We start from the raw sequence: 26,895 nt of genomic DNA, 5'->3' as shown, positions 1-26,895 counted from the left end.
GGGTAAATTGAGAATTAATGAAGGTTCACCAGTCTTCTGATTATTTCCAATCAGTTGGAATTACATTAAAATATACCTGACCCCTGCTGATTGTCTAGGGGACCTTCAGGCTTGGGCTGTCAAATAAAATCAACTCTAAGACTTTGCAGTACGTAAATTCTGGCAAACCAGTGGAGTGATCTATGACGCTTCTTTGAAGAGCAAGATACATGCAAGTGGTTTATAGGTCCTCCATGCTGCCCCCTGTCTCAATTCTCAAAGATCAGCAGTGACTCGAATCTTTTTGTTGTTGTTGTTGTTGTTGTTGTTGTTGTTGTTGTTGTTTGTTTTTAATAATAAATTTAGTTTTTATTGGTGTTCAATTTGCCAACATACAGAATAACACCCAGTGCTCATCCCGTCAGGTGCCCCCCTCAGTGCCCGTCACCCATGCACCCCCACCCCCCCATCCTCCTCCCCTTCCACCACCCCTAGTTCGTTTCCCAGAGTTAGGAGTCTTTATGTTCTGTCTCCCTTTCTGATATTTCCCACACATTTCTTCTCCCTTCCCTTCTATTCCCTTTCACTATTATTTATATTCCCCAAATGAATGAGAACATATAATGTTTGTCCTTCTCCGATTGACTTATTTTACTCAGCATAATACCCTCCAGTTCCATCCATGTTGAAGCAAATGGTGGGTATTTGTCATTTCTAATGGCTGAGTAATATTCCATTGTATACATAAACCACATCTTCCTTATCCATTCATCTTTCGATGGACACCGAGGCTCCTTCCACAGTTTGGCTATTGTGGACATTGCTGCTAGAAACATCGGGGTGCAGGTGTCCCGGCATTTCATTGCATCTGTATCTTTGGGGTAAATCCCCAACAGTGCAATTGCTGGGTCGTAGGGCAGGTCTATTTTTAACTCTTTGAGGAACCTCCACACAGTTTTCCAGAGTGGCTGCACCATTTCACATTCCCACCAACAGTGTAAGAGGGTTCCCTTTTCTCCACATCCTCTCCAACATTTGTGGTTTCCTGCCTTGTTAATTTTCCCCATTCTCACTGGTGTGAGGTGGTATCTCATTGTGGTTTTGATTTGTATTTCCCTGATGGTAAGTGATGCAGTGACTCGAATCTTAATGCTGATTGCCCCAACAGAGCTCACCAGAGTAGGTGCTTAGTTGTAATTAGAGTTGCTAGAAACTCCTCCTTTTCCATTACCAGAGATTAAAATTGTTTATACTCTCATTTTTCTTGAGTCATGTTACATGAAGTTTTCTTCTTCTTTATCCAGATTGGTAATTGGGGTGTTAGAAGAGTTTGGCACATTACCTGATTAATAGGTGGATTTTGAATTTGCTCTCATATGAAATTATCATTGCTGTGCCCAGATCACTGTATTTCAGTGAGATTAGAAAATCAGGCCCAGACAACAAAGTGCTTTGAGCTGTTAATTAAAGAACAAGTACTAAGGAAGACAGTACAGCCCATTGCCTTATTGAGTGTCTCAGCAAATGCTATCAAAGAGGCTTTCTCCATTTACCCAAGGAAAATAAATCCCCAGCATTCTTGACACTACTCTTAGTGGCTTTTATGCTTTCTTACTTGGCAGTTACCACAGAATAATAACAGCATCTGAATAAAGTGATGACTTCATCACAGAAATTTTAAATTCCACAAATATTGGTGTTATATGTTAACTGTGGTGGTAACCAGACATTCCTTAGAGTCTCTCAATAGACCAAAAGGTAGACTGAACTAAGCAAACTTAAATAATATAAAAAGGTAATCATTTGCTTCACAAAAAGTTTCTTTACTATCAAATTCCTTAAATAGCAAATTTCAGAAGGATTCTAAACAGGATTTTCTGCTAAAGCCCTTGTTTTGAAAACATGGCTCTAACTGTATGGATACTCTTGAAAATTCTTTACCTATATAGTCAGTGGCTGGGTTGTATTCCATGGTCAAAATCATATGTGTCTTCCTAGCTGTAGATTCCTCTACTGAGAAGAGTGGCTCCTTCCTAAACCAAACCTTATCTGAAGATCTGGATAAAGCAAGGAGCTAGTAGTTTAAAAGTCCAGGCCTTAAGCTACCACTCTACTGCAGACTTGTGGTAGGGTTTAGAAAACCTCAGATTGGTAATTAGGAACCCCGGGTTTTATAAGAGTAAATAATAATAAACACTACAATAACTGCTATCTGTTGGGAACCTATCAAGTGCTAGGCATTGTACCACTTACAATATAGACAGATTATTGATTACCCTACAAAAACCCTTGTAAGGTAGAAGACAGTATCCCTATTTTACAGATGAAAGAATGAGGTTCTCAGAGGTTATGTAATTTTCATAAGATCCTACAGACTATTATTAAGATTTAAATCTAGGTTTACCTGCTCTGGGCTCATGTTCCTTCTCTTTCTAATTGAGTGACCTTGAATGAGTCACTCAACCTCACTCAGCTAAGGTTTTTGTCTATAACATGAGAAGTTTAGACCAAATCAGTGGTTTTCAATCCTAGCTACCATTAGTTGCCTGAGGAACTTTAAAAAATACTGCACAGGCTGTACCCTAGACTAATTAAATCACTCATTGGAGTGGACCCAGGAATTTTTTGTTTGTTTGACTTCCAAGTTGATTCTAATGTGCTGTCAGAGTTGAGAATCACTGGAAGTGTGATAATAGAACCCTTCCATTTCTTAAAACTCAGAAGCAGAAGTCTCAAGAGATTCTGGACCTCATTTTCCCCCTTTCTGGCTAAAATCAAATAACTCCAGTGCCCATGACTAAGATATTTCAGATTCCTGCTCACTGGGTAATCTTCCTTTTCCTTTTAAACTTCTCCTGTAGAACAAAAGACCAATACAGTGAGTTCTTGAAATGACAGAAAATTTTAAACAACAAACTTCGTAAGTTCTCTAAATCCCTTTACCCCTTTTATTGACTAAATGGAGGAAAAGAGAGCAACACGAGAACCTGATTATTCTGAGCCGCACTGATAAGACAGACGGTGGTAGCAAAATGAGGAAGCTAGAGATTCTCATACCCAAAGAAGCTCCCAAATCATCTGCTTGCCAACTTGGATAAGTGTCAAGTGGAGACCTTGGCCTGATCTACAAGTGAGACTCATTTATTTTTGCATGGGGGCTGTAATCACTAGTTGTTGAGCTCTCCAAATCTTGAGCTGGGAGAATTATTGTAAAGAGCTGAATGGAAGGACTGGATTACACAAAATGAATCCTTGCAGAAAAAAAAAAAAACACTAAAAAACAAAACAAAACAAAAAACCTTGACCATCATACTTTGTTTTGTTGGGGTATGAACTTTAGAATTTTGCTTGGGAAATGCTTGAATACATATAAATAGCAAGAAGGAGCTGGCAGATATAGCAGGCTTTATGTATAACATGAGTAAGTAGAAAGCATATTTTTAGCAGAGGGAGAATCATCTCATTAAGTAGGTTTTTAATGATTCTCTATAGCCAAATTTATCTCACTTTAGTTAATGATTTCGTAGATGAGCTTACTTTCTCTGCTTTCTTTCAACCTTCCCTCTAAATGCTTCACAATTGGCTCTAGACCTCACCTCTCCAACCAGAAATTTGAGGAAGAGGTCAGTAGTATCAAAAGACAAGAAAAAAAAAAAAACTAGAAAGGATGGTTTACAGTCTGGCTGACTTTGTCAGCCAAATCATTCTGGTACTCATAAATATTTTTGTAAATGTTTACCCCATCATTGTCAAATTAATTCTGAAACAGTTCTTTCAGTAAGCATGAACAGAGAGAATTTAGTAACTATAAATGGAATTAAACAACCTTTCTCTCAGGGACCTTGGTTCTGAGAATTCCAGAAAGTAAGAATTTAAAGTGAATGGATTTCCCCTCAACCATCTTCTTAGCAGAAATGACTGAAAAATGGGCATAGCTGAGTTGTCACAACAAAAGTAAAGAACAGAATTAAAGAACTCTGGATGGGACAGACAGATAGGTCTGAGTCTTTGTCATTTAGACATCATGGTCACCAAACCATTGAATAAAATGATTTCCATGTGCTGTGGAGCAGAGATGAGAGCCTTAGAGGCCACATGTTTCTGGCACTCTTGGGGCCAAATTTTGATGGGGACCATAAGCTATCTCTGGGACATGTTAGATTTCTAAGAGATCTATCCCAAACAAACATCTTAATTTCAAATGCTTTTGTAATCCGCTCAGATCTTCCACCTCCTGCAACTCGAGAACGACCACCAGGGTGCAAAACAGTATTTGTGGGTGGCCTGCCTGAAAATGGGACAGAGCAGATCATCGTGGAAGTGTTCGAACAGTGTGGAGAGATCATTGCTATTCGGAAGAGCAAAAAGAACTTTTGTCACATTCGCTTTGCTGAGGAATACATGGTGGACAAAGCCCTTTATCTTTCTGGTAGGTGTTTAGTCATGAGTGATGTGCCCACCAGGCATAATGCAGAGATTGGGGATCAGGGCATTTGCATCTGTGGCAGATAAGTTTGGGCTTAATGGTATATTCCTTCTTGCCTTCAGAGATGGAAAATGAATGTTCCACCCAACTTCTTACTTTAAAGTTCTTTGGTAGTTCTCAGTTGTCCAAAACTGCTTACTCATCACATCTAAGGGCCTTGATTATCTGTCTTACCTCACAGCATTATCTCTCAGTTCTTCCCTCACATACCATGTCCTATCCGCCCCAAGGTAATTCTAGTTCTCAGAATGTGCCATGGTGCTATATGCTTTCTCCTCTGGCTACAATTACCTTTTCCATCCCACCTGCCATATATACATCTGCACACCCCAAATCTCCAGCTCAAGCATAACATCTTCTGGAAAGCTTTCTCTGACTTATCTCCCCACTGTGTCCCAGGCTGGTCTGGGCACCCCTTCCTCAGTACTTCCACAGTACTCAATGATTTCTCCTAGCATGACACCTATAGCACCATGCGAAAACTGTCTCTTTATACATCGGTCTCCCTGACCAGAGTATGAACCTCTTAAAGGAAAAGACTGTGTCTTATTTAACTTTGAATCCCCAGTATCTAGGAGGAGGGGAGGTCAGTTAGATTCTTCTTGCAATAGGCCAGGGAAAATGTAATGAGGGTTTGAATAAGTAGGCTGCTAACATAGAGAAGGAGAGGAGGAAGCAGCTGTAGAAAATTCTTTTTATTAAGTTTTTAAATTTTAATTCCAGTTAGTTAACATATAGTGTTCTATTAGTTTCAGGTTTACAGTATAGTGATTCAACACTTTCATACATCACTCAGTGCTCATCCCGACACGTGCCCTATTTAATCCCCATCACCTATTTCCTCCATCCCCCCACCCATCTCCCCTCTGGTAACTATTAGATTGTTCTCTATTGTTAAGAGTCTATTTCTTGGTTTGTCTCTCTCTTTTTTCTCCTTTGCTTTCTTAAATTTGTTTCTTAAATTCCACATATGAGTGAAATCATATGGTATTTGTCTTTCTCTGACTTACTTCATTTAGCCTAATACTCTGTAGCCCAATCCATGTCATTGCAAACAGCAGGATTTCATTCTTTTTATGGCTGAATAATATTCCATCATATATATTCCATTCCATATATATACTACCTCTACTTTATCCATTCGTCTATCAATGGACACGTGGGCTGCTTCCATAATTTGTCTATTGAGATGTAGAATATTCTTATTACATTTGCTAACTGCTATAAAATGTACTGAAGATTTGACAGCACTTAGGAATGATAATAGAGCATTCTACAATGGACTATTTTAATAAGAACTTAAAAGTCTTGAAAAACTCTGAACAGTTGTATATAAAAGGTGCTGCTCAGGAGATATCCATCTAAACATCACTGAAATCGGTGTTCTGGCAACAACCACTTCCTGGAAATATTCTCAAGGCTTCCAGAGGAAAGGAGATTGCAATCAGTGATGTGAAAATAACTAAATTTTGCCCTTTAAATTTGAACCTGCTCCCTGAAAGCTCATTAGTGCTAGAAATCTGAATTAGATGGCTGTTCTCCCACATGTTAAAAAAAAAGAGGTTAACACAAACAAAAATCTCTTAGAAAAGGGGCTGAGAATGTAGAAATACCATTTTTTCTATTGGAGATTGAGTATCTTAGGGAGCTGTCATTGTGCACGGTATACCAATCTCATACCATCACAATATCTGTCGTGTGTTTATACTACGCTTTCATTTCATGTCATCCTCTTATTTGATCCTCTCCATGATTCTAGGAGAATAGGCAAGGTAATCATTAATAGCCATTTTTCTCATGGCTCAGATGGTCAAATAAGATGACTGAGTGTGAGAGTGCATTGTAAACTGTAAAGATCCCTAGCAAAATGTGCTTATGAAATTTATTCTTCCTCTTTCTGAAAAGAATGTGGGGGCAGCTCGGGTGGCTCATTGGTTTAGCACTGCCTTCAGGCCAGGACGTGATCCTGAAGACCTGGGATCGAGTCCCATGTCGGGCTCCCTGCATGGAGCCTGCTTCTCCTTCTGCCGGTGTCTCTGCCTCTCTCTCTCTCTCTCTCTCTCTCTCTCTCTCTCTCTCTCTCTCATAAATAAATAAAATCTTTAAAAAATAAAAGGAATGTGTAGCAGTTTTAGTGGTAAGGGGTATTATTCTTTATAACAGCTTTGTTGAAGTGTAATAATTGACAACTTCATATATTTCTAAAATGATGTTTGGTTTTATTGACATACATATAGCTGTGAAACCATCACTACAGTCAAAATAATGGACATGTCCACCTCCCCCAAAAGCTTCCTTCATACTCCTTTTGTGAATCCTTTCTCCTACCCCTCCCTTCTCTCCCCAGACCACCACTGCTCCATTGTCTGTCAGATTAGTGTACATTTTCTAGAGTTTCATATAAATGGAATCATACATTTTGTATGTTCTTCCTTCCTTGGTATGGATTCACATTTCCATTTGGTATCATTTTCCCTGTGCTTAAATTTCCTTTAACAATTTTTATAGTGCAAGTCTGCTCCTGATTAATTCTTTCAGCATTTGTATGTATCAAAAAAGAGTTTATTGCACCTTTCTTTTTGAAAGATGTGTTCTCTGGATGTAAAATTATAGGTGGGCAGTTTTATTTTTCCTCTGAGATGTTACTTCTTTATCTTCTTACTTGTATTGTTTCCAAAGAAATATGTTATCTTTTTGTCTCTCTGCACATAATGTTTCTTAAGTCTATGGCAGCTTTTAAGATGTTATTTTTATTACTGGTACTGAGAACTTTGATTATTATGTGCTTGGTGTAATGTCCTTCATGGACATTGTGCTTAACTTGTGCTTAACTTTCATTGAAATTCTTAGATCTCTGAGTTTTCATTAAATTTGGACATTTTATGCCCTTATTTCTTCAAATATTTGTTCTATTCCCTCCCCTCTCTCCAGTCATGGCCCCAGTTAGACTGTAGAAGGCCCCTTAAAGTTGTTCTACAGCTCACTGTTACTCTTTTCATTTTCTTTCAGTCCTTTTCCTCCATATTTCATTTTGAATAGCTTATATTGCTGTGTCTTCAAGTTCATTAACCTTTTCTTCTGCAGTGTCTAATTTGCCTTGGTCCTATTCAGTGAATTTTTTCACCTCAGACATTATAATTTAAATCTCTAGAAATTTGGTTTTGGTTCTTTTTTATGTCTTTTTTGTTACATGTTAATATGGTTACATTTTCTCTAATTTCTTAAGCATATGAATCCAATTATAGTAATTGTTTTCCTGTCTTTGTATATTAATTATATTCTCTATCACTTCTGGGTCTATTTAGATTGGCTGATTTTTTTTTCTTGATTGGCTGATTTTTTAAATCTTATGATTTTTCTGCCTCTTTGAATATTAGGTAATTTTTTTATTGGATACCAAACATTGTGAACTTTACCATATTGGGTACCAGATATTTTCCATTCCTGTAAATATCTTTGAACTTTGTTCTGGGATGCAGTTAAGTAACTTGGAAAAATTTTTATCCTTTTAGGTCTTGTTTTTTAAGCTTGGTTCAGCAGAACCAGGGCAGGATTTAGTCTAGGGCTCATTTTTCTCCACTAAGGCAACACTCTGTGAAATATTCTTTTTTTTCTGCTCTGGCTGTGGGGAAAGGAACTATTCCCAGTCCTTTGTGAGCTCCAGAGAGTGTTACACACACAGATCTCTGAAGTTCTTTCTCTGTATAGCTTTCTTCTTTCCAGGTGCTGCCATATAAACTCTATCTGCCATAGATAGTCTCCCTGGATTCCTAGTTCAATCTCTTCAGGGAGCTCACCATGGTTTGACTGAGTTCCCCTCCCTGTGCTGAGGCCTAGAAACTCTCTCTATGTAATAAACTGGAGAAATCATAGGGATCACTTCATTTGCTCCATGTTTCTCAGTGATCTCTGTCTTCATCGCCCAATGTCCAAAGTTTTAAAAAACCATTTTTTTTCATATATATTGTCCATATTTTTAGTTAAGGCAGGAGTTGTTCTGCAAGCTTATGCTGAGAATGAAGGGAAATAAACGTATGTGGAAGCAGCTAGCTAAGTTTCTGAAACTTAAAAAATCAATAAAACATTAATGTTTTTTGTTTTTGTTAAGAAATTTAACTTGGCCAGTACAGCTGGCACAAAAAGTAGAGGTATAGACTTGAATCCTGGTTTTCTAAATCCTGGTCTTATACCACTATATTACCAGCACATACCTCTTTTTTGAAGGATCCCAAATTATTTATCACCTGGTTTACAGACCACTCCCCATCATATCCATTTTTTCCCAGTAAAACAGGTGATTCACGGTTGTCAAATACATCAAAGATGCAGTTTGGGGGACCAGAATGCCAAGCTGATCCATTTAAATTTTATCAAAATTCTACGTGGTGATATGACTGACACTCCTGAAGTTATCCAAAGACATCACAGTCTGAGGCTACCTTTCCCATTCTTTCCAACCCATGGTGCCATATAAGACTCATTCTTAATACCATTACCCATAGAGCCTCCCTCTACCAGAGATAGGGTGGCAGATAGAGGAATAGAATTCCTAAGAACAAGATTGACCTAACCCATAGAATAGTAAACTGTTATCAGAAATGAAACTACTCCAAGTCTTTTGATGGTTCACCTACCATAGTAGGGAGAGAATTCAAGGTTATGTGGTCACTTGCACCTGCCGCAACCACATCTGAAACACTGAACTTGGAAAAGAGTTCATTGAGCTACTCCGATACTCCTCTCTCTCCCTCTTGGTGCACTCAGGTTATCGCATTCGCCTGGGATCTAGCACTGACAAGAAGGACACAGGCCGGCTCCACGTTGATTTTGCACAGGCTCGAGATGACCTGTATGAGTGGGAATGCAAACAGCGTATGCTTGCAAGGGAGGAGCGCCACCGTAGAAGGATGGAAGAAGAAAGATTGCGCCCACCATCCCCACCACCAGTGGTTCACTATTCAGATCATGAATGCAGCATTGTTGCTGAAAAACTAAAAGGTACAGAAAGCACTTAAGCTTTGTGATTAAAAGAACTCTTTGGGAAAATTTAATAGATATATTGGTGTTGTTGGCATTTAATAATTTGAATTTCCCGCTAATGGATCCTAAGCATTCTTGTGTTGGAGTTTTGCAGATTAGAGAGGTATACCAAGTAACTGAAGAAGCAGAAAAACTTGTCCCTCACTCCCAGGGGGTTTGGGTTCCTTCATTGCCTCAAGAGATGGTGTTTTTCTCTATATACATAAGAGGACAAGATTCTTTTTTCCCACTTTTCTACATCAGAGAATTTTAGCTATGATTCATTACTTAGGACCTGTCAGCATCCGATTTCATTGTGGATAACAAGTTAGTTTTGAATTCTAAATCAGAATGATAGAAGTTGATGTGACCCTGGAAAACTCTGGTAAACACACACACACACACACACACACACACAAAAAAAAAAAAAACTCCCTTTCCACAGATGAGAAAATGCGGGCCCAGAGAGTGATCAATCACTGTGTCTATTCTTAGATCGCTCAAAGACTTAACTGCAACCAACCAAAAGAGGACTTCTTTAAATACTTAAAATGGCCAAACTTATTTCACCTAGTGACTATGGAGACTTTGAGACATTGCTAATGCTCCCTTTTGTTTGTGTTTCTGTTGCCCCTGCTTGACTCTCAGAGCCATTATTCTAATTTAATATTAATTGCCCTGCCTGGGCTCCTGCATTAGGTGCTCCAATCCAGTCTTTTTCATTTTCCAAGTATGGTTGATTTTATTGGATGAATGCTGCTGTCCTATTGATCTTATTGATGATACCAACCCAGATCTAATGGTATGAATTTTCCCTGATTCTTGTGCTCTAGACTCAGCAAGATGCTGCTAATTCCGCTTTCCAAATAGGTCTCATTCACCAAACTTGTTTGTAACATATAGCCTAAGAGATTCATTCACACATTTAAGAAATCCTTCATTTGGATTGATTTTGCCTTCCTTTAAGAGAAGAGAAACACAGAGTACAGACACAGAAATAATGGTACATTTTGAAAAGCTAGAAGGGTGGAAAGCATTGGTAAAACATCATATTCATAGGACACCAAACAAGTCGGTTTGAATTTTTTTTAAAGATGAACGTGTTGGTTATGTGGACCTGATGCAAAAAATGAGCAGCAAACATAAAGATTGTATGCAAGTAGTGGAAGAAAAAGCTGCTATAAAGGGGAGGTTTACCTGTCATTACAAGTCTGCACTGAAAAATGGCAAGAGGCAAGAAGTTCAAATCACAGTGAGAGACAGTTCCAGGGATATAAGGGTTTCTGGCTAGACAGGGATGTAGAGCCCTAGAAGGGGCCTTTAGTTGGATGTGAATGGATTCTCTTTCTCAGGAGCCTTTAACAGCAGAATTTATAAGTGCCTATCTCAGGAAGCTGAACCAGAAGCTTTGGATAAGCTGTGCTACTATTTTAACATCAGAAAACAACTCCTAACTAGCTGCAGAAATCTACTTGGAGGGTTCCTCAGGCAAGAGAAGCAGGATGTGGAGAAATGTAGAAATAGAATTAATTACATCAAAATAGATTGTGACTGGGACCGAGTGAAAAACCTGGGGCTGTGGACTGAATGCAGGAATGAGGCTATAAAAGGTCAAAAATGTAAGTGTTTATACCTAAAGAACTAACCATGTAACTAACTCTTTCTTAAGGTTCCCTCCAACACTATAATTTCATGGTTCCAGGATAAAGTTACTATCAAATTCAAGTTAAACTCAAGACTCAAATTTACTTTTCCTTATTAAAAAAACAGGACTGTAGGATTCTGAAGTTCTCTCATTGCTAATTCATACGGTATATACATGCACACACACACAATCAGGGAGGTTAAGAAATCTGCAATATGTGAAAACTCTAATCAGTAAACTTCTACTCTAATCAGTAAACTATCAGTAGAGAAAACTTTTTTTTTAAAAGAAGGAACAATTCTCCTTCTGAAAATTCTTCAGAAAATCCAACCAATCTGACTACTTTTTGGGTCTTTCATCCTTTCAGGTTGCCTGCATGTGCTCTTGTGTGCTCATGTGCTCACACATGGCTCCTCATCCTCTGCAGTTCATTTATTTTTTTATATAAATTTATTTTTTATTGGTGTTCAATTTGCCAACATATAGAATAACACCCAGTGCTCATCCCATCAAGTGCCCCCCTCAGTGCCCGTCACCCAGTCACCCCCCCGCCCACCTCCCCTTCCACCACCCCTAGTTCGTTTCCTACAGTTAGGAGTCTCTCATGTTCTGTCTCCCTTTCTGATATTTCCCACTCATTTTTTCTCCTTTCCCCTTTGTTCCCTTTCACTACTTTTTATATTCCCCAAATGGATGAGACCATGTAATGTTTGTCCTTCTCCGATTGACTTACTTCACTCAGCATAATACCCTCCAGTTCTATCCATGTCGAAGCAAATGGTGGGTATTCGTCGTTTCTAATGGCTGAGTAATATTCCGTTGTATACATAAACCACATCTTCTTTATCCATTCATCTTTCGATGGACACCGAGGCTCCTTCCACAGTTCGGCGATTGTGGACATTGCTGCTAGAAACATCAGGGTGCAGGTGTCCCAGCATTTCATTGCATCTGTATCTTTGGGGTAAATCCCCAGCAGTGCAATTGCTGGGTCATAGGGCAGGTCTATTTTTAACTCTTTGAGGAACCTCCACACAGTTTTCCAGAGTGGCTGCACCAGTTCACATTCCCACCAACAGTGCAGGAGGGTTCCCCTTTCTCCACATCCTCTCCAACATTTGTTGTTTCCTGCCTTGTTAATTTTCCCCATTCTCACTGGTGTGAGGTGGTATCTCATTGTGGTTTTGATTTGTATTTCCCTGATGGCAAGCTCTGCAGTTCATTTAACAAGCACTTTCAATGAGCCATGGCGGCCTCCTTACCAGCATGTTGGGTAGATAGAGACGTGGTTATGTTTAGTGATCTGAAAAACCCTCTCTCTTCAGATGATTCCAAATTCTCAGAAGCTGTGCAGACCTTGCTCACCTGGATTGAGCGAGGAGAGGTGAACCGTCGCAGTGCCAACAACTTCTACTCCATGATCCAGTCAGCCAACAGCCATGTTCGCCGCCTGGTGAACGAGAAAGCTGCCCATGAGAAAGACATGGAAGAAGCTAAGGAGAAATTTAAGCAGGCCCTGTCCGGAATTCTCATTCAATGTGAGTGGAAGTCAGAGTTCTGTGGAAGGGTGAGAGCGCCCTTCACTTAGGTGCCACATTCTCTGAATGAGAGCCAGGCCTACAAAGAGCCATCCTGTGGCATGGGGCAAGGATCCCTTCTTTGCCCTGTGCTCTCCTTATATTGTCAAATGCCTGAGCTCCAGTTTAACGGGATACATGTGGGTACCTCCTATGTTTACTTTTTTGGGTATATCTCCTTCAGCTCCTTAGAAACACTGACAGCTAGACCACAATCTTGTGCTTTTACTTTTGCTTGTTTTCAAAAGTAAGTGATAAGTATCCCCAGGCCTCAGTGGAAAGTTTGGTATTTCATTGTGAAAGTTAGAAGGCAGCATCAGCATTTGTAAGCTTCTCTGCTTCAGATTTGCATCATTATCATACTATGTTTTTCAGGTACTACATGTTAGTGAAAGTATAATTATGTTTCCCAGGGTGATTGAATAGAAACCAAATTTGCTACTTCTACCTATTGTTTTCCCTTTACTTTCTTCTACTTCTGTATTTTTTCTGGATGTTGTAGACAGTGGGCGGAATGGGAAGCCACCAAAATGGCCATTTTCAAAAAGAAGTACTACTCCAAACCTTTTCAAGGTCTCTTAAATGAGACAGATCAGAAAAAAATCTTAAGTGATGTTTTTAGTTCAGCGTATTATACAACTATGTGCACACATATTTTGAGTAAGGAACTATATTCACCTTAAGAATAAGGGTATAGCTTTATTATTTGGCTTTAAACAGTTAAGGCTCACTCTTCTCATATGTGACTTCCCACACTTGACTCACATAATTAGGATTAAAGAAGAGTTCTTTCATTTTCCATTTTTATACTGAAAATATATACAGGCCTAGAATCCAGGCTGAGAAAGTACATGTTTTTAGGACCTCAAAACAAATAGTAAAAAAGAGCAGCAAGCATCATGGGACTATAAATCCTTAAATCATTCATAGGATACAATCAGGGCTGTAAAGAAAAAAAAAGAACACCTCTGGATTTTCTTACTGTGAACATCCACCCAGGAAAAGGCTCTAGTCCTACTGTTCCTTTCCCAGAGAAGTCATGTCTAATTTTCCCTCCTCTTGAACTGGTTAGGTAAAAGCACTAGAATATTTGTATACATTTCTCTGTTTGACATCTTAAGAGACTATGAAAAATACTCTTTGGACTGCACTTACAGTATTCTTCCACAAAACTTCTATTTCTCTGGTCAACGAGCCTATCTATGTAGACTTAAAATAGATTCCCTTCATCTTAGGTTCTGATTTGATGATTCTGGTTAAATATACCTCAGAAAAACAAAAGGGTGGATTCTGTTGAAGTGAAGCATGCAGGCTCATTTTGGAAGGCTAGTTTATGAAAGAAGTCCGTGGTCCAAAGGAGCTGGTACAACCAGCCGCTCGTTGCCACGCTGTGCTGGGTCATTAGTACTAAATCACATTCACTACAACCCTTACCTCACCTGCCTGAATACATACAGACTTTCTGTATTAAAACTTTAGTCACCATTTCACCCCAAACCTTCTGGAGTTTCCTTTCTTTATTCTGTGTATGGATATCTCTGCCTTTGAGTTTTCTTTAAGATCATGGTTCTCCAACACATGTAACCTTTTCTGAGCACAACCATAGCCTAGTGGTGTCCTGAGAAGATAAAACAAGCCTGATGCATCCCTTATTTCTTTTCTCCTCTCTTTTGCCATCCCTGGATGATACCTCAACCTGATTCAACTGCTGATCTGATGCCACAGTTGAGCAGATAGTAGCTGTGTACCATTCTGCCTCCAAACAAAAGGCATGGGACCATTTCACAAAAGCCCAGCGTAAAAACATCAGCGTTTGGTGCAAACAAGCTGAGGTTGGTAACTTTTTACTCTGGTAGCCCCTCAGGGGGACAGTTTCTTTCTTTAACAAGTTATTGATTTGGAGTTTAGTGATAATTAAACAGTGCCAAGCTCCCATGATCACAACAAGGCTCTAATGAAACACTACAATGTGTTCTCTAGCCTGTCACTGTGACCAGACCATGTGCTGCCGAAAGGGTAATAAATGTGCACGTGTTGTCTTGAATGCATTCTGCTGGATGAAAAACTTAGTGAAACTGCAGCTGTGAAATTGTAAGTTTACTTCTCTAAGCTAGCTAGTCTTGGGTACAATAATTACTGACCCATGTGTCTAGTGTTAGTAATATTAGGGTTGTCTTATATTTATTAGAGCATCTTGACAGTTGAGGCTGGAAGCTGCCTGGTGTTACATTGGAGCATTGAAATTTCTGAGCCTCTTTTATCAAATCCACTCAGCCATCATTATAGGTGGCAGCTTTAAAGGTAACAGAGGACTCTGATTTCAAATTAAGGTTGACACACAGCTCTGTGCTTGTGCTCAGGTGACTTTTAGCATAGAATATATCTGATGTGATTAGGCTGCTATCCTGATTCCAAGATTAAAAACCAAGATGGGAGGTTTGTTTTTGTGGATCTGCCTTTGGAATGGCATATACTTCAAGTTCTTCTGTTCCTGTGAGCAACTTCCTTACCCAGCCCTGACACTTTTGGTCTGTGCATGCAGCAGCTTTTTCAACTTTGTTTCTGGGTCCTCTTTGCTAGTGTGGTAGCAGTCCCGTTATTTCTAGCAGTGCAGGCTGTAATATTCCTTAATGTTTACATAGCATTTGTAAGGCATTTGCATTTCATAAAGCACTTTTACATTGGTTGCCTCACCTATGTGAGCCTCCCAGGAGATGTGGTATAGTGGAAAGAATGCTGAATCTGGAGTCAGAGAATCCATATCTTAGCTCTGACACATTGCAGCCCTATGATTTCAACCAAGTTAGTCAGCCATTCTTGGTCTCTGCTTTTTCACCTATAAATTGGTGATAATAATGAAACCAATCTTGTGTGATTAAATGAGATAAGAGATGTGTAGAGTTTGAAAAATATAGATGCTATCTAAATGGCAAATAATAATATTTCAGTTTACCATTCACAACTCCATAAGGGATAATAAGTAGGCATGATAGCCATGTTTTACATGTGAAGAAATTGAGATGCAGAAATGTTTACACAGCCAGTAAGTGGTCAGTTCAAGACTAGAAATTCTTTTTGGAGCACTGGTATAAACTGCCTTGTGCTCTTGAGTGAGCCATGTAATCTTTGTGGACCTCAACTTCCTAACCTATAAAATGAAGATAGCCATCTATTCTTTCCTTCCTTCATGAGAATACATGGCATAGTTTGTGTGGCTACAATTTGAAAACTGTGAAAAGCATTTAGAGGAAAATAAGCCAAACCATGTTCATAAACTGATAGTTTCTGAGCCATCAGTTCTGGCTCAGCAAAGGGATCTGGGAATCAGTGAGAGCTCCCTGAGGACATCAGCCCAATGGATAAGTAGAGTCATACAAAGCTAGTAATATTTTAAATTATTTTTAAAAAGAAAATTAGGAACAAAACAGGGAGCTATTGTCTTACAGTAGCACAAAATTATTTTAGAATCCTAGGGATACCCAACTTTGTTGAGGCTCAATAAACAAAATTCCACAGTTCAATTCAAACATTAACAAAAAGCACATTCTCTGTCTGAGGCATTATGACAGGCAATGCAGGACGAGATGGTCTTTGCCCTCAGGGAGCTAGAAAGGTAAAGAAAGTGATCAAGGTGGGAGGAGGGGAGTGGAGCTTAATATCAAAATTAAAAATATCCAAACTCCTTAGTTTGAACAGTTCAGAAAATTAAAGGTTGAGAAAAAATGCTCATTATGTCTTATAATTATAGAAAAGCAGTATTAAGTCTCTACTTTTTTTCAATACATGTACACATGTATCCATACTCAGGGTTGGAAGAAGCTGCCTCAACTGCCATAGCCATTGAGGAAAGCCCTGCCAGTATAATAATGTCTTTTCATAGGAGGAAGGGAGCCTCTGATTTGAGCACTGACTTGCCCAGACCACAACCCTTCTATAAATGACTTTGCAGTAAAATATTTCCATTAATATTATTTATCAAGGCTCTCTATAAGAACTATAGTTCTATCAAGCCTACCTATCTGGTGGGTATATACTTGAATTTAATTACCTTCTCAGTAAAGATAGTCAGTAAACTGGACATTTCAATGGGCCTGTAGAGAATGAGAGTTATCCACCCTATCACCTAATATTGTAGCAGACCTTCCTTGGCAGAGTGATGAGGATAAGGGATATGACTAGCATGACTTGCCAAGAGCTACATGTTTCATGATTTATTTTGTAGACTGTGGGAATGCAGAAAAATGCTTCCTGCCTGTCAAATTGGATTAAATTAAGTCCTACCTTGAATACCTCAATCTTGATAAGTAAAACTACTGAAAGTGGAATATAGCTAATGACCTTCCTCTGACATGGCATTTCCTAAACCTTAAAAAGACCTCTTCTACTTTACATGGATACCTCTTTAAATCAGGCTTTTTTTTTAACCTCTGCATACTCAATAATAGGAAACTCTGTAGCAAGTGACAACCATCCTCTTAAATTGGGGCTGTCTCTGAACATCCCACTGAGAACCAGAGTATATCAGTGACTTAAATCAACTAGACCAGCTTTTTCTTGGCCTATGGATGACAGCTACAACCCTATGTCAGAGGTTTCATCAAGATGAAAGTTTCTGATGTTGAGCCTTTTTTACCATTTGGCTTTGAGAATAACCTAGCTGGTAATCTCCTCATGTCACAGACTACCTGCTCCTTGTCTTACTGTCATCCTACCAGCAGCCAATAGTGTCTTACTCTGGTGAGAGCAGGGTTATGGAGCAAGAAGGAAAAGTCCCCACATTCAGGGAATCAGGCATTCATCTTGGTAGCATATGCTCAGCATACTAGTTTGCTAATGTGTCTTTCATTGGTTTATGTTCCTTATTTATATATGTGTGGGGCTCCTGCTGATACAATCGAAAAGGGTAATAAGAGAAAGCTAGTCCCATTTTACTAAAAATTCGTGTTTATAGTGACTTTACTGACATCTCTGTGTATTGTATGAACTCTTTTTCTATAGAACTGTTTAAAACCTGCATGTTTCTCTCACCGAGAAGCTGGCCTAGATTAGAAGTTAAACCTTAGTTGATATATAGAAACTAGAGCCATAGCAGTAGGCACTAGAACAGACCCCCTTGCAACCTCCCCAGTATAAGATTTTATACCACTGGGACAGAGGGAAAGGGACTTGATAATTGCTAGCATTCTTGTAAAAGGAGATACTGTGATTGCTAAAATAACTTTCTCTCTAGATTTCCAAGCCTACCATTCCAAACTCTGAAGAACTGTTTGCAGCTAGATGTTCAAGTCATCCACATACCCTGTTTTAGGACCCATGTGTACTAATACTAGCTATTAGCTTTCAGTCATCAGGACACCTGCTAACACAATTTGGATCAACCTAATTTTTATTTCCATATGTATCATACAACAGGCATTAAGAACTTGTGTTTGTGCTTTGCTTCATTATACTGAATGATATCTCAGATTCAAATTTCTACGTAAGTGTAGAAGCTATCTGTTCCTTTCCATTCCTTCATCTGACCCCTTCCTCACCAAGTATCCTGTTAATGTTGAAAGCCTAGGTAAGTACAGTTTTGTTACACAATTAATAAGGAACTTTGCTGTACTGATAACCATGTTCCTATCATAACACATGAGTAAGATGAATTTAAGTTCACATAACTTTTCATGAAACTACAGAGTTAGATACTTAATGTGCAATGATCATGATTTGCTTACTTTCTGATAAATTTAAAATGTCAGCTGGTACAGAAGTGATTCTTTCGGTGCATTTTCCTCTGTCGGGTTTCAGTTTGATTCTGTATAAAAGAGCTTTCTCCTCCATTGTGGAGCAGTGTGCAAATTTCTAAGCATCAGGAAAAGTTACCATTAAAACAGACTCAAAGCCATCATAATGAGTTTTTTAAAATCACTAGCAGCTTGCTGTTTAAATGAAAACTATCAGAGGTCCACTGTGGGCAAGAGAATGGTATAGATGCTTTAGGAGTGCTAGCTTTCCTTTTTCAGTATAGTGTCTCTCATTGACACAGCCCAGTCAATTTCAGGTAGAGATTTACAAATGAAAACTTCTGGAAAATGTTTTGGCATGTTATTGCCACTTTTTGGGCTTCAGCACCAGATCCAGGTATCAGGATGGGAAAGGAGGCAAATCTGGGAAGCAGCCACTTCTCTTGCTGCCTGCACTTGAGTGACTCAGAGTCCTTCTCCTACCTGCACTACACCCTGGCTAGGTGGAGTGCCTTCCCTGGGTAAATGCTACCTTTTAGTGCTTCACTCTGAAGGTATTTGTTAGAATTTGCTTACCAAAGTAGAGCTTTCTTGACCCAACCAGAAAGACAGAAAAAAAGGTATCTTGGATATCAAGTGCTTTAAAGGTAAGGCTTTCAAAGAATTAAAAACTTACTTGGGGGAGCCCGGGTGGCTCAATGGTCTAGCGCCGCTTTCAGCCCAGGGTGTGATCCTGGAGACCCGGAATCGAGTCCCACGTCGGGCTCCCTGCATGGAGCCTGCTTCTCCCTCTACCTGTGTCTCTGCCTCTTTCTCTCTCCGCGTCTTTCATGAATGAATAAATTTTTTAAAAAAATTTTTAAACGTACTTGCTTTAACTTATACATTTACTAAATGCTCCTCATAAGTTTACTTATGGTGCCCTTTAACCTGTGATATTCTCTTTGCCTTTATCTCCTTCACGTGGCTTCGTATGGAATATTTATAGGAGAGTAATAATACAGGGCTTAGTTTCTTTGTATCTAAAGGGAATTCCCTGATGGTTAGAAAGCTCTAAGCTCTGCCAATTTGCATGCCTATCTAAACAACAGAGAACAAGGGTCCCCTTAGTTTTTCTACCATCATTTCATTATCTACTAAAGGAACTAGTAACTCTGGTTACTGAAGTACTTTCAGGCATTGAGGTAAATTTTACCCATAGGTCCTTCTATTTCTGGAGATTTTTTGAAGATGTGAAAGACCTCTAGATAAGCTATATCGCTCAGTTTTTGAACTTTTTATACTTCTCAGAAGAAATTATTCTTTCTTGCCCAGCTGGAAGCAGAAAGATGTTTTGTGGGTGCTGAGCAGCTACAGGTCATGTCTTAGCTCTCAGATCTTCTTGCCCTTGGACATTCCCCTGGAAGGAACACAATTTACTCTTCTGAGAAACACAATAACTTTCCCAGAGTCCGATGACATGTTTGTGAATTGAAAGTTGGTCTCTGCTTACACCCTCTGACAGGCTACATTTTCGTTAGGTGACTAGGACAACCACAACTTTTCCTGATTCTGCAAGTTGTACAATATTTGAATTTGCCAGTGTCAAACCTCATTATAATCACCTTGCCGGTAACTGTTCTTTGATGATAACTGAAACCCAGACTCCTGAGACAGAATGAATTTTTAGAAATGAGCAATTCTTTTCTTCTCTGTGCAACAAGTTTGAATAAGACATAGCAAATCTCTCTCTTGACACAGCCCTTTAAACCTCATTTTTCTCAAGCAAGTCACTGTTTTCTTCTATTTTAAGTAATGTCCCTACATAAGAGATGCTATGTTGGTACTTCTATTTTCTATTACTCCTATTTTTCTATTACATCTTAACTACTGGTGATAATATTGAGTAGCTTGCATTTTCAAAACGGACTTTTCTTTATCTGGCGAAAATTTATCTTGACATGGAAATTATTATTATTTTCCCCAGTAAATGGCATAAGAAAGGAAGATATTAGTTGAGATAGTGATTAACTATAGCATTAATTATTAAGAAACCCATTTGAAATATTTATAATCCCCCTAAATGGAGGCAATTTTCACCAGACAGCTTTGGATATTTCCTGTATTATGACCCAATTGGGGCTAAGATAGGCAAGTAATTCTCAGCTCAATGCTGAGAAGTCTCTGACAGATGTTAAGTGGCCTCTAAATGATTGTAAGCTGCTCCAAAATGCACAGTTTTCATGCTGACTTTTTTTAAAGTGACTTTTCCAGTGTGATCTCCATCATTTCCAAGGTTCTTCCTGCCTTCATGAAGATCTGTGTTTACTCTGGTAGCTCGTCCCTCTAGCCTGAAGAACTTTCTTCTGCATTTCTTATAGTGCAAAATTTTGGGTGACAAATTCTTGCATTTACATTTGTCTGAAAATAGATTTAATTCATTTTCCTTCTTGAAAGAATTTTTCCCTGCATATAGAATTCTGAATAAACAGGTACTTTTATCTCTTCCTGTACTTTAAAGATATTGTTCCCCTGACTTCTGGCCTATATTGTTTCCAAAATATATCAAAGTATTCAAATTGTCTCTTTGTATATAATGTGTTGGTTTTTTTCTTGTTGCTTTTAAGAGTTTCTCTATTTGTCCAGTTTTACTGAGTAGAACCAACATACAGTACTGTATATATTTAAGGTGTACAGCATTATGATTTGACCTACATGGACTGTGAAATGATTATCACAATGAGTTTACCTAACTAAAGAGTTAAACAGTTTCTCTTTATGTTCTGGTTTTCAGCAGTTTGACTATGGTGTTCTTAGATACACCTTTTTCACACATCTCCTGCTTGGGGTTCACTGAGCTCTTTGAATATATAAATTAATGTCTTTCATCAAATTTGAGACATCTTAAACTACTTTTTCTTCAAGTATTCTGAGTCATTTAATCTCTTCTCTCTGTGATTCCAGTTAGTTTTTCTCTGTTCTTCAGATTGGATAAATCTGTATTGTTCTCTCTTTAAGTTCTTTCTATGTTCTGCTATCTCTATTGTAATGTTAGGCTCATCCGGTAACTTTTATTTTGGAAATTATATTTTTCAGTTTTAGAATTTCCAGTTGGTTCTTTTCTAAAGTTTCTGTTTCTCTTTTCATTCATTATGAATGTATTTCCTTTCTATCGTTGAAATAGTTATAATAGTTGCTTTAACTCCTTATCTGCTTTAATATCTGGTTCATTTTATGTTTGATCTCTGCTGATTTTCTTTTCTCTTCAAGACAGATCATCTCATCCTAGTTCTTTTTATGTCAAGTAATTTGGGACTTTGCCTGCACTTTTTGAATATTTTGCTTTTAAGGTTCTAGTTATATCCTGTTATGTTCATTCTGTTATGTTCTTCCAAAGAAGGCTGACTTTGGTTTCTTTTAACAGTCAATTAAAAAAAATAAAAAAAAAAACAGTCAATTTACTTAACTCAATTTAAGCTGGAAATTTTCTCTCTTAGATGGCAGCTCAAATCTCAGTTCTTTTAGACTTAGCTGTGTTGTTTGGAATCTGTTGTGTGCTTCCATGGTTCAAGGGTCATGCAGAAGTTTGAGCAGATATTATACACAGAATTTGGATATCTCTCTCTCTTTGGCTGTCTCCTTTCTGGGATCCTTCCTCAATTTTCTGTGGCTTTCTCCTTGATTTCTTTAGGATATAAAGATAATGTTTTCTATTAAAAATATAGCCACCCTGTGAGCTGCTAACTGTGGTCTGCTGTCAGACTAAAAGGCCCTGAAAAAACTGAGAGACCCATATCCTTCTTCCAGATGTCAGCAACTCTTTAGGATATACTTGCTTTTGTTCACTCTCCAGTGACATCAAGTAGTTAGGAGTTTGGCTTGGTTTGATTTTGTGTTTTGTTCAGAGAATAGTTACTATCCATAGAAGGGATAGAAGTTCTTCACTCCTGACGGCTCATTTTTGCTATAACTTCTAAACCTGCAAAAGTTAGATTAACAGTTCTGTTGAGAGGGATGCCTGGGTGGCTCAGCGGTTTGGCGCCTGCCTTTGGACCAAGGTGTGATCCTGGAGACCCAGGATTGAGTCCCACATCAGGCTCCCTGCATGGAGCCTGCTTCTCTTTCTCTGATTCTCTCTCTGCCTGTGTCTCTGCCTCTTTCTCTGTATCTTTCATGAATAAATAAATAAAAATCTTTTTTAAAAAAAGCAGTTCTGTTGAGTAAATCTGTAAGTGGAGAGGAAAGAGGATGGAAAGATGCAAACTCAAAGGATTTGACATGGGAAAGTGAAAATGGCAGAATCCTTCAAGGAAAGTCCAGAAATCCATGTTAGAGGTAAGAGGCCTTTCATGAGCAGCAGTACTTTCTAACATAGGAAGGATATGAGAATCATCAACTGCCAGAGCTCTGGATATGGAAAGAATGCCTTATGGACGACAGAATGTACAAAGTCTGCTTTGTCTGTCAAGACAGTCTCAGCCCCAATGTGCCCCTTTTCCCTTGCCTTAAGAGTACTCTGAAGTTTTATCATGTCAAAAAACCCTGCTCCATCTTATCCTTAACTCTGTTCATTTATTCAATGTTTTCTAACCTTTCCCACCTACAAAGCATAACTTTTAATCTTAGGAAATTCGCAACATACATAATGATGAATTAATGGGAATCAGACGAGAAGAAGAAATGGAGATGTCCGATGACGAAATAGAAGAAACCACAGAAACAAAAGAAACAGAGGAATCAGGTAAAGTTAATTCTGCTTTGTTTGATTTAACTAACATGTACTTGCAGGTATGATATTTTAAAACGTCTAACATCCAGTAAGGTATGGACACAAAACCATCAGTCTGGAACCAGCTAGAAACAACTGGTAAAGCCATATAAGGACACAGTGGCTGAATATCAATATCCACAGTAGCTATAGGATCTTCTTATTCACTCCCATCTTCCATCACAGTACTGAATTAAAATTGGACTTTCTTCTCTTAGAAGGGCTAGACATTTAGGTAGCATTGTCCTATATTTGATTTGGATTTATTAATAATATGTTCTATAGTAAGAATCATAAGAGAGCTTACACATAAATAGATAGCTAGCCAAACATCTTAAAAAGTAGATTCCCTACATCACGTATACCTTACACCAAAATTAGTAACAAATGGATTTAAGATTCAAATGTAAAAAAAAAAAAAAAAGAAAGAAACACAGCAAAAGAAATTCTGGAAAATGTAGGAGTTGGTTATATAATTTGGGATGAAGGTCTCCAAAGATAGAAATCATAAAAGATACTTTTAATAAATATATCTTCATACAAATTAAATATTTTTCTTTAAAGAATCACAAAATTAAAAAAGACTCTACCAACTAAGGGAAAATATCTATATGTGACAATCTACCTATCTGCTGCCTTTTATCATGGTTACTTAGGGATTTATTAGGAACCAAACAGCAGTCTACAGACAGATGTCTGGGTAAAGGCTTTTGCTCTTACTTACTATAGTCAGGACCTCACTATGAGACAGGCCATGACGTGGGTCCCCAGTAAACTCATAATACAAACCTGTTGAACAATGTGACACTACACCACCCTACAATTTCATAACAAATCAGGGAGAGAATTACCAGAAGGGAGATTAAAACGTCACACAAAAGACTAGTGTTTTCAGGTAAGCCATTCTAAGTAGTCTTAGAAGTTAATAAGGTACCATGGACAGAGCATGAGACCTAAAGCTAGAGCACCTGAATTCTAGTCCCAACTGTGTTCCTCTTGACTCAGGAAGGACTTCTGTCTCATTGAGCTCAGATTCCACGCTTGTAGGAAGTATATTATACAACCATTTAACATGAATGTTGGGATGGCTAAATGAATTCATTCATTCACTTAATAACTGTTGCATGCCAAGCACTGTGCTAAACATTGGAGATAACAAAAAATATATAAATAAACAAACAAACAAACAAACAAACATTGGAGATATCATAACAAACTGTCCCTACTCTGTGTGTGTGTGTGTGTGTGTGTGAGAGAGAGAGAGAGAGAGAGACAGAGACAGAGACAGAGACAGAGATGGAGAACCAATTTATTATAATGCAAATCAGAATTTCTTGGTTCCTGTACTTGCATATTGAAGTCAGCAGTTCTATAGCCACTTGAGTGGTCCTAGAATCTTCATTCCATGAACAGAAACTCTTAAGGAAAGAAAACCACCAGATTAGACTTTTTTAAATTTATTTGTTTAGACTTTTTTTAAAGATTTTATTTATTCATTCATGAGAGACACAGAGAGAGAGAGGCAGAGACATAGGCAGAGGGAGAAGCAGGCTCTATGCAGGAAGCCTGATGCGAGACTCAATCCCAGGACTCCGGGATGATGCCCTGAGCCAAAGGCAGACGCTCAACTGCTGAGCCACCCAAGTGTCCCAAATTAGACTTTTAAAAAGACATTTGTAGCTGTTACATATGTATTTACTGTATTTCTGCCATATGTTAGATCCCTAAATATCTAAACCTCCATATATATTGAATAAATCCTTTGTAATCAGTAGATAGTTAGCATTTTCAGAACAGTGAACTAATTACTGCAAATGCATACAATAAACTTACAGCTAAAAAAAGTTTCATAATAATTGAGCTATTCAAATTACTTAAGTGCTTAGCTAACATGTTTTATAGCTGACTAATCTTTGACTTATAGAACTATCTCCATCTCAGTATCTACAGTATTGTTTACGGTGTTAATTCAGTGTTATCCTGAAATGAATGTAACCATAAGTTTGAATATTGGCTTGATAAATTGCTGAATTTGAGGAGTTATTGGGGGAGGGGGTGTGTATGGGAGATTCAGATTAAATGCACTTACTAGTGTTATATAATTGCATTTTGCTTCTGTATCTCTTTTGAGTTAAAAGCTGTATTGGCTACTGCACAGAATCTTATTCATTTAGAGACTAGAAACTCCCTGACAGATCATCTTATAGCTATTTTCTTTCCTGTTCCACATGCCAGGATGCTGCTTTGTCAAATAAAGCTATCTACAATAGACTTAATGGAGCTTACCAAATAGCTTTTCTCCCAGAAGGTTTCAATTCATTTTCATTCAAGGACTTTTGTGCATTCTTCTTCCCCTTGATCGTATCTAATTTTGTTATCTTGCTTCTGTAGTAGTCAACTGCAGAAATCCTGCTCAATGTGAGCCAGTAAGTGGGTCCTCAGGTTTTATCTAAATCAGCTACATCTTTTAGTTTCACTTGGTTCCAATTAAAAGCGTAAGCACTAAATCTCAGAGTTGTTTTTTCTCTCTCCATGCTACCAGACTTGAATTCCAGGAGCCTAGAGCATATGTCTGGTTAAATTTTAGTCCCAGAGAAAGTAAGAGTCAAATCTAGCTGAGCAGCCTCAGTTAACCTTTCCTTGGAGTGCCACAAAATTTTTATTCTTCAAGGGACTCTGTATTACCCAGCCCATATTTGTGATGCAGTACTGGAAACCTTCTTGCTTGCCATAGGAGAAAGGACTGCTGTGCTCAAAGCAATATGTTGAAGAGGGGGAATCACATCAAAGCAAACCATGATAGTGTAAAACTATTTCATTCTATTGTTACTGTGATAAAAAGTGCATGTGCCCAGTAAACCTAAGAACAGCTGTTCCTTTTCAGCATCTATTGTCTGCCTTCTCCACTTAAACTAATGGTTCTCAGATTTGGTGTATATAAGTATCATTGGGCTACCTTTAAAAAATCAGATTTATGGGTTGCAAGGTTTGATTAAGTAGGTCCATAATGAAGTTCAGGTATTTGTGTTTTATCAGACATCCTAAACGATTTAAATGCTGGGAACACATTTGGAAAATATTGACTGAGATCATTCTCCTTTATTGTTCTAGCCAAAGTTTTCACTTCTCTTGGTTTTCAATCTCATTCCTTCCCTCCCCCCCCACCTCTCATTATTCCCTGTTTTATTAAACAGTTTGATCAGTTAATTAACGAGGACTGCATCCTATAAGCTGATGGCAATAGAGGTGCAATGTCTGTAAATTTACATAAAATATAAGAAATACCACTTGGCACTAACCTATAAGAATTTACTGCATTAGAATGCAACAAGGCCAAGAGATATTAGTGTGGCCAGAGTAGTTGCAGCCAGTGAAAATTGATCAGGACCTACAAAGATGAATAGGTTTGGATGAGAAAAAGGAGAGTAAGAAAGTATCTTGATGTGGAGATGAGAAGGAATAGGGCTCAGAGAAGGAAACAAGGATGATGGGTATGGGGGATAAAAGATTGAGTGGACACGGTGGGTCCAGATTATGGGGAATCATGAATGCCATGGTTATATTTAGCATAATAGACAATATGGCCCTATAAACATGTCTCAATCACGGTGCTAGTATGATAAAAGCAACATGAATTATATTTTGGGGGAATAGTTTTGAATAAAGACCCACCAGAGACTTTTATAGGAATTTAAATATGAAATGATGAAGCC

The 26,895-nt window shown here is 38.3% G+C and overlaps 1 protein-coding gene across 17 annotated transcripts in view; it reads left to right on the top strand.

The window, feature by feature from the left end:
- ENOX2 (ecto-NOX disulfide-thiol exchanger 2) overlaps positions 1-26,895 on the top strand; it is a 263,263-nt gene that overhangs the window by 215,518 nt on the left and 20,850 nt on the right. For all 17 annotated transcript variants that reach the window (XR_005985635.1, XM_041740642.1, XM_041740641.1 and 14 more), the window contains 5 exons: positions 4,202-4,408; positions 9,230-9,463; positions 12,455-12,667; positions 14,432-14,538; positions 23,041-23,155. Coding sequence is in view for 16 of the 17 variants with exons in the window: in XM_041740642.1 (XP_041596576.1) it covers positions 4,202-4,408; positions 9,230-9,463; positions 12,455-12,667; positions 14,432-14,538; positions 23,041-23,155 (876 nt within the window). In the remaining variant the exon portion in view is untranslated. The remainder of the gene's footprint in view (positions 1-4,201; positions 4,409-9,229; positions 9,464-12,454; positions 12,668-14,431; positions 14,539-23,040; positions 23,156-26,895) is intronic.

The sequence above is a fragment of the Vulpes lagopus genome, chromosome X, assembly GCF_018345385.1.
Source record: "Vulpes lagopus strain Blue_001 chromosome X, ASM1834538v1, whole genome shotgun sequence".
Taxonomy (NCBI): Eukaryota; Metazoa; Chordata; class Mammalia; order Carnivora; family Canidae; genus Vulpes; species Vulpes lagopus.
The sequence above is the reverse complement of the archived record's forward strand: the minus strand, read 5'-3'. Positions and strand labels throughout refer to the sequence as shown.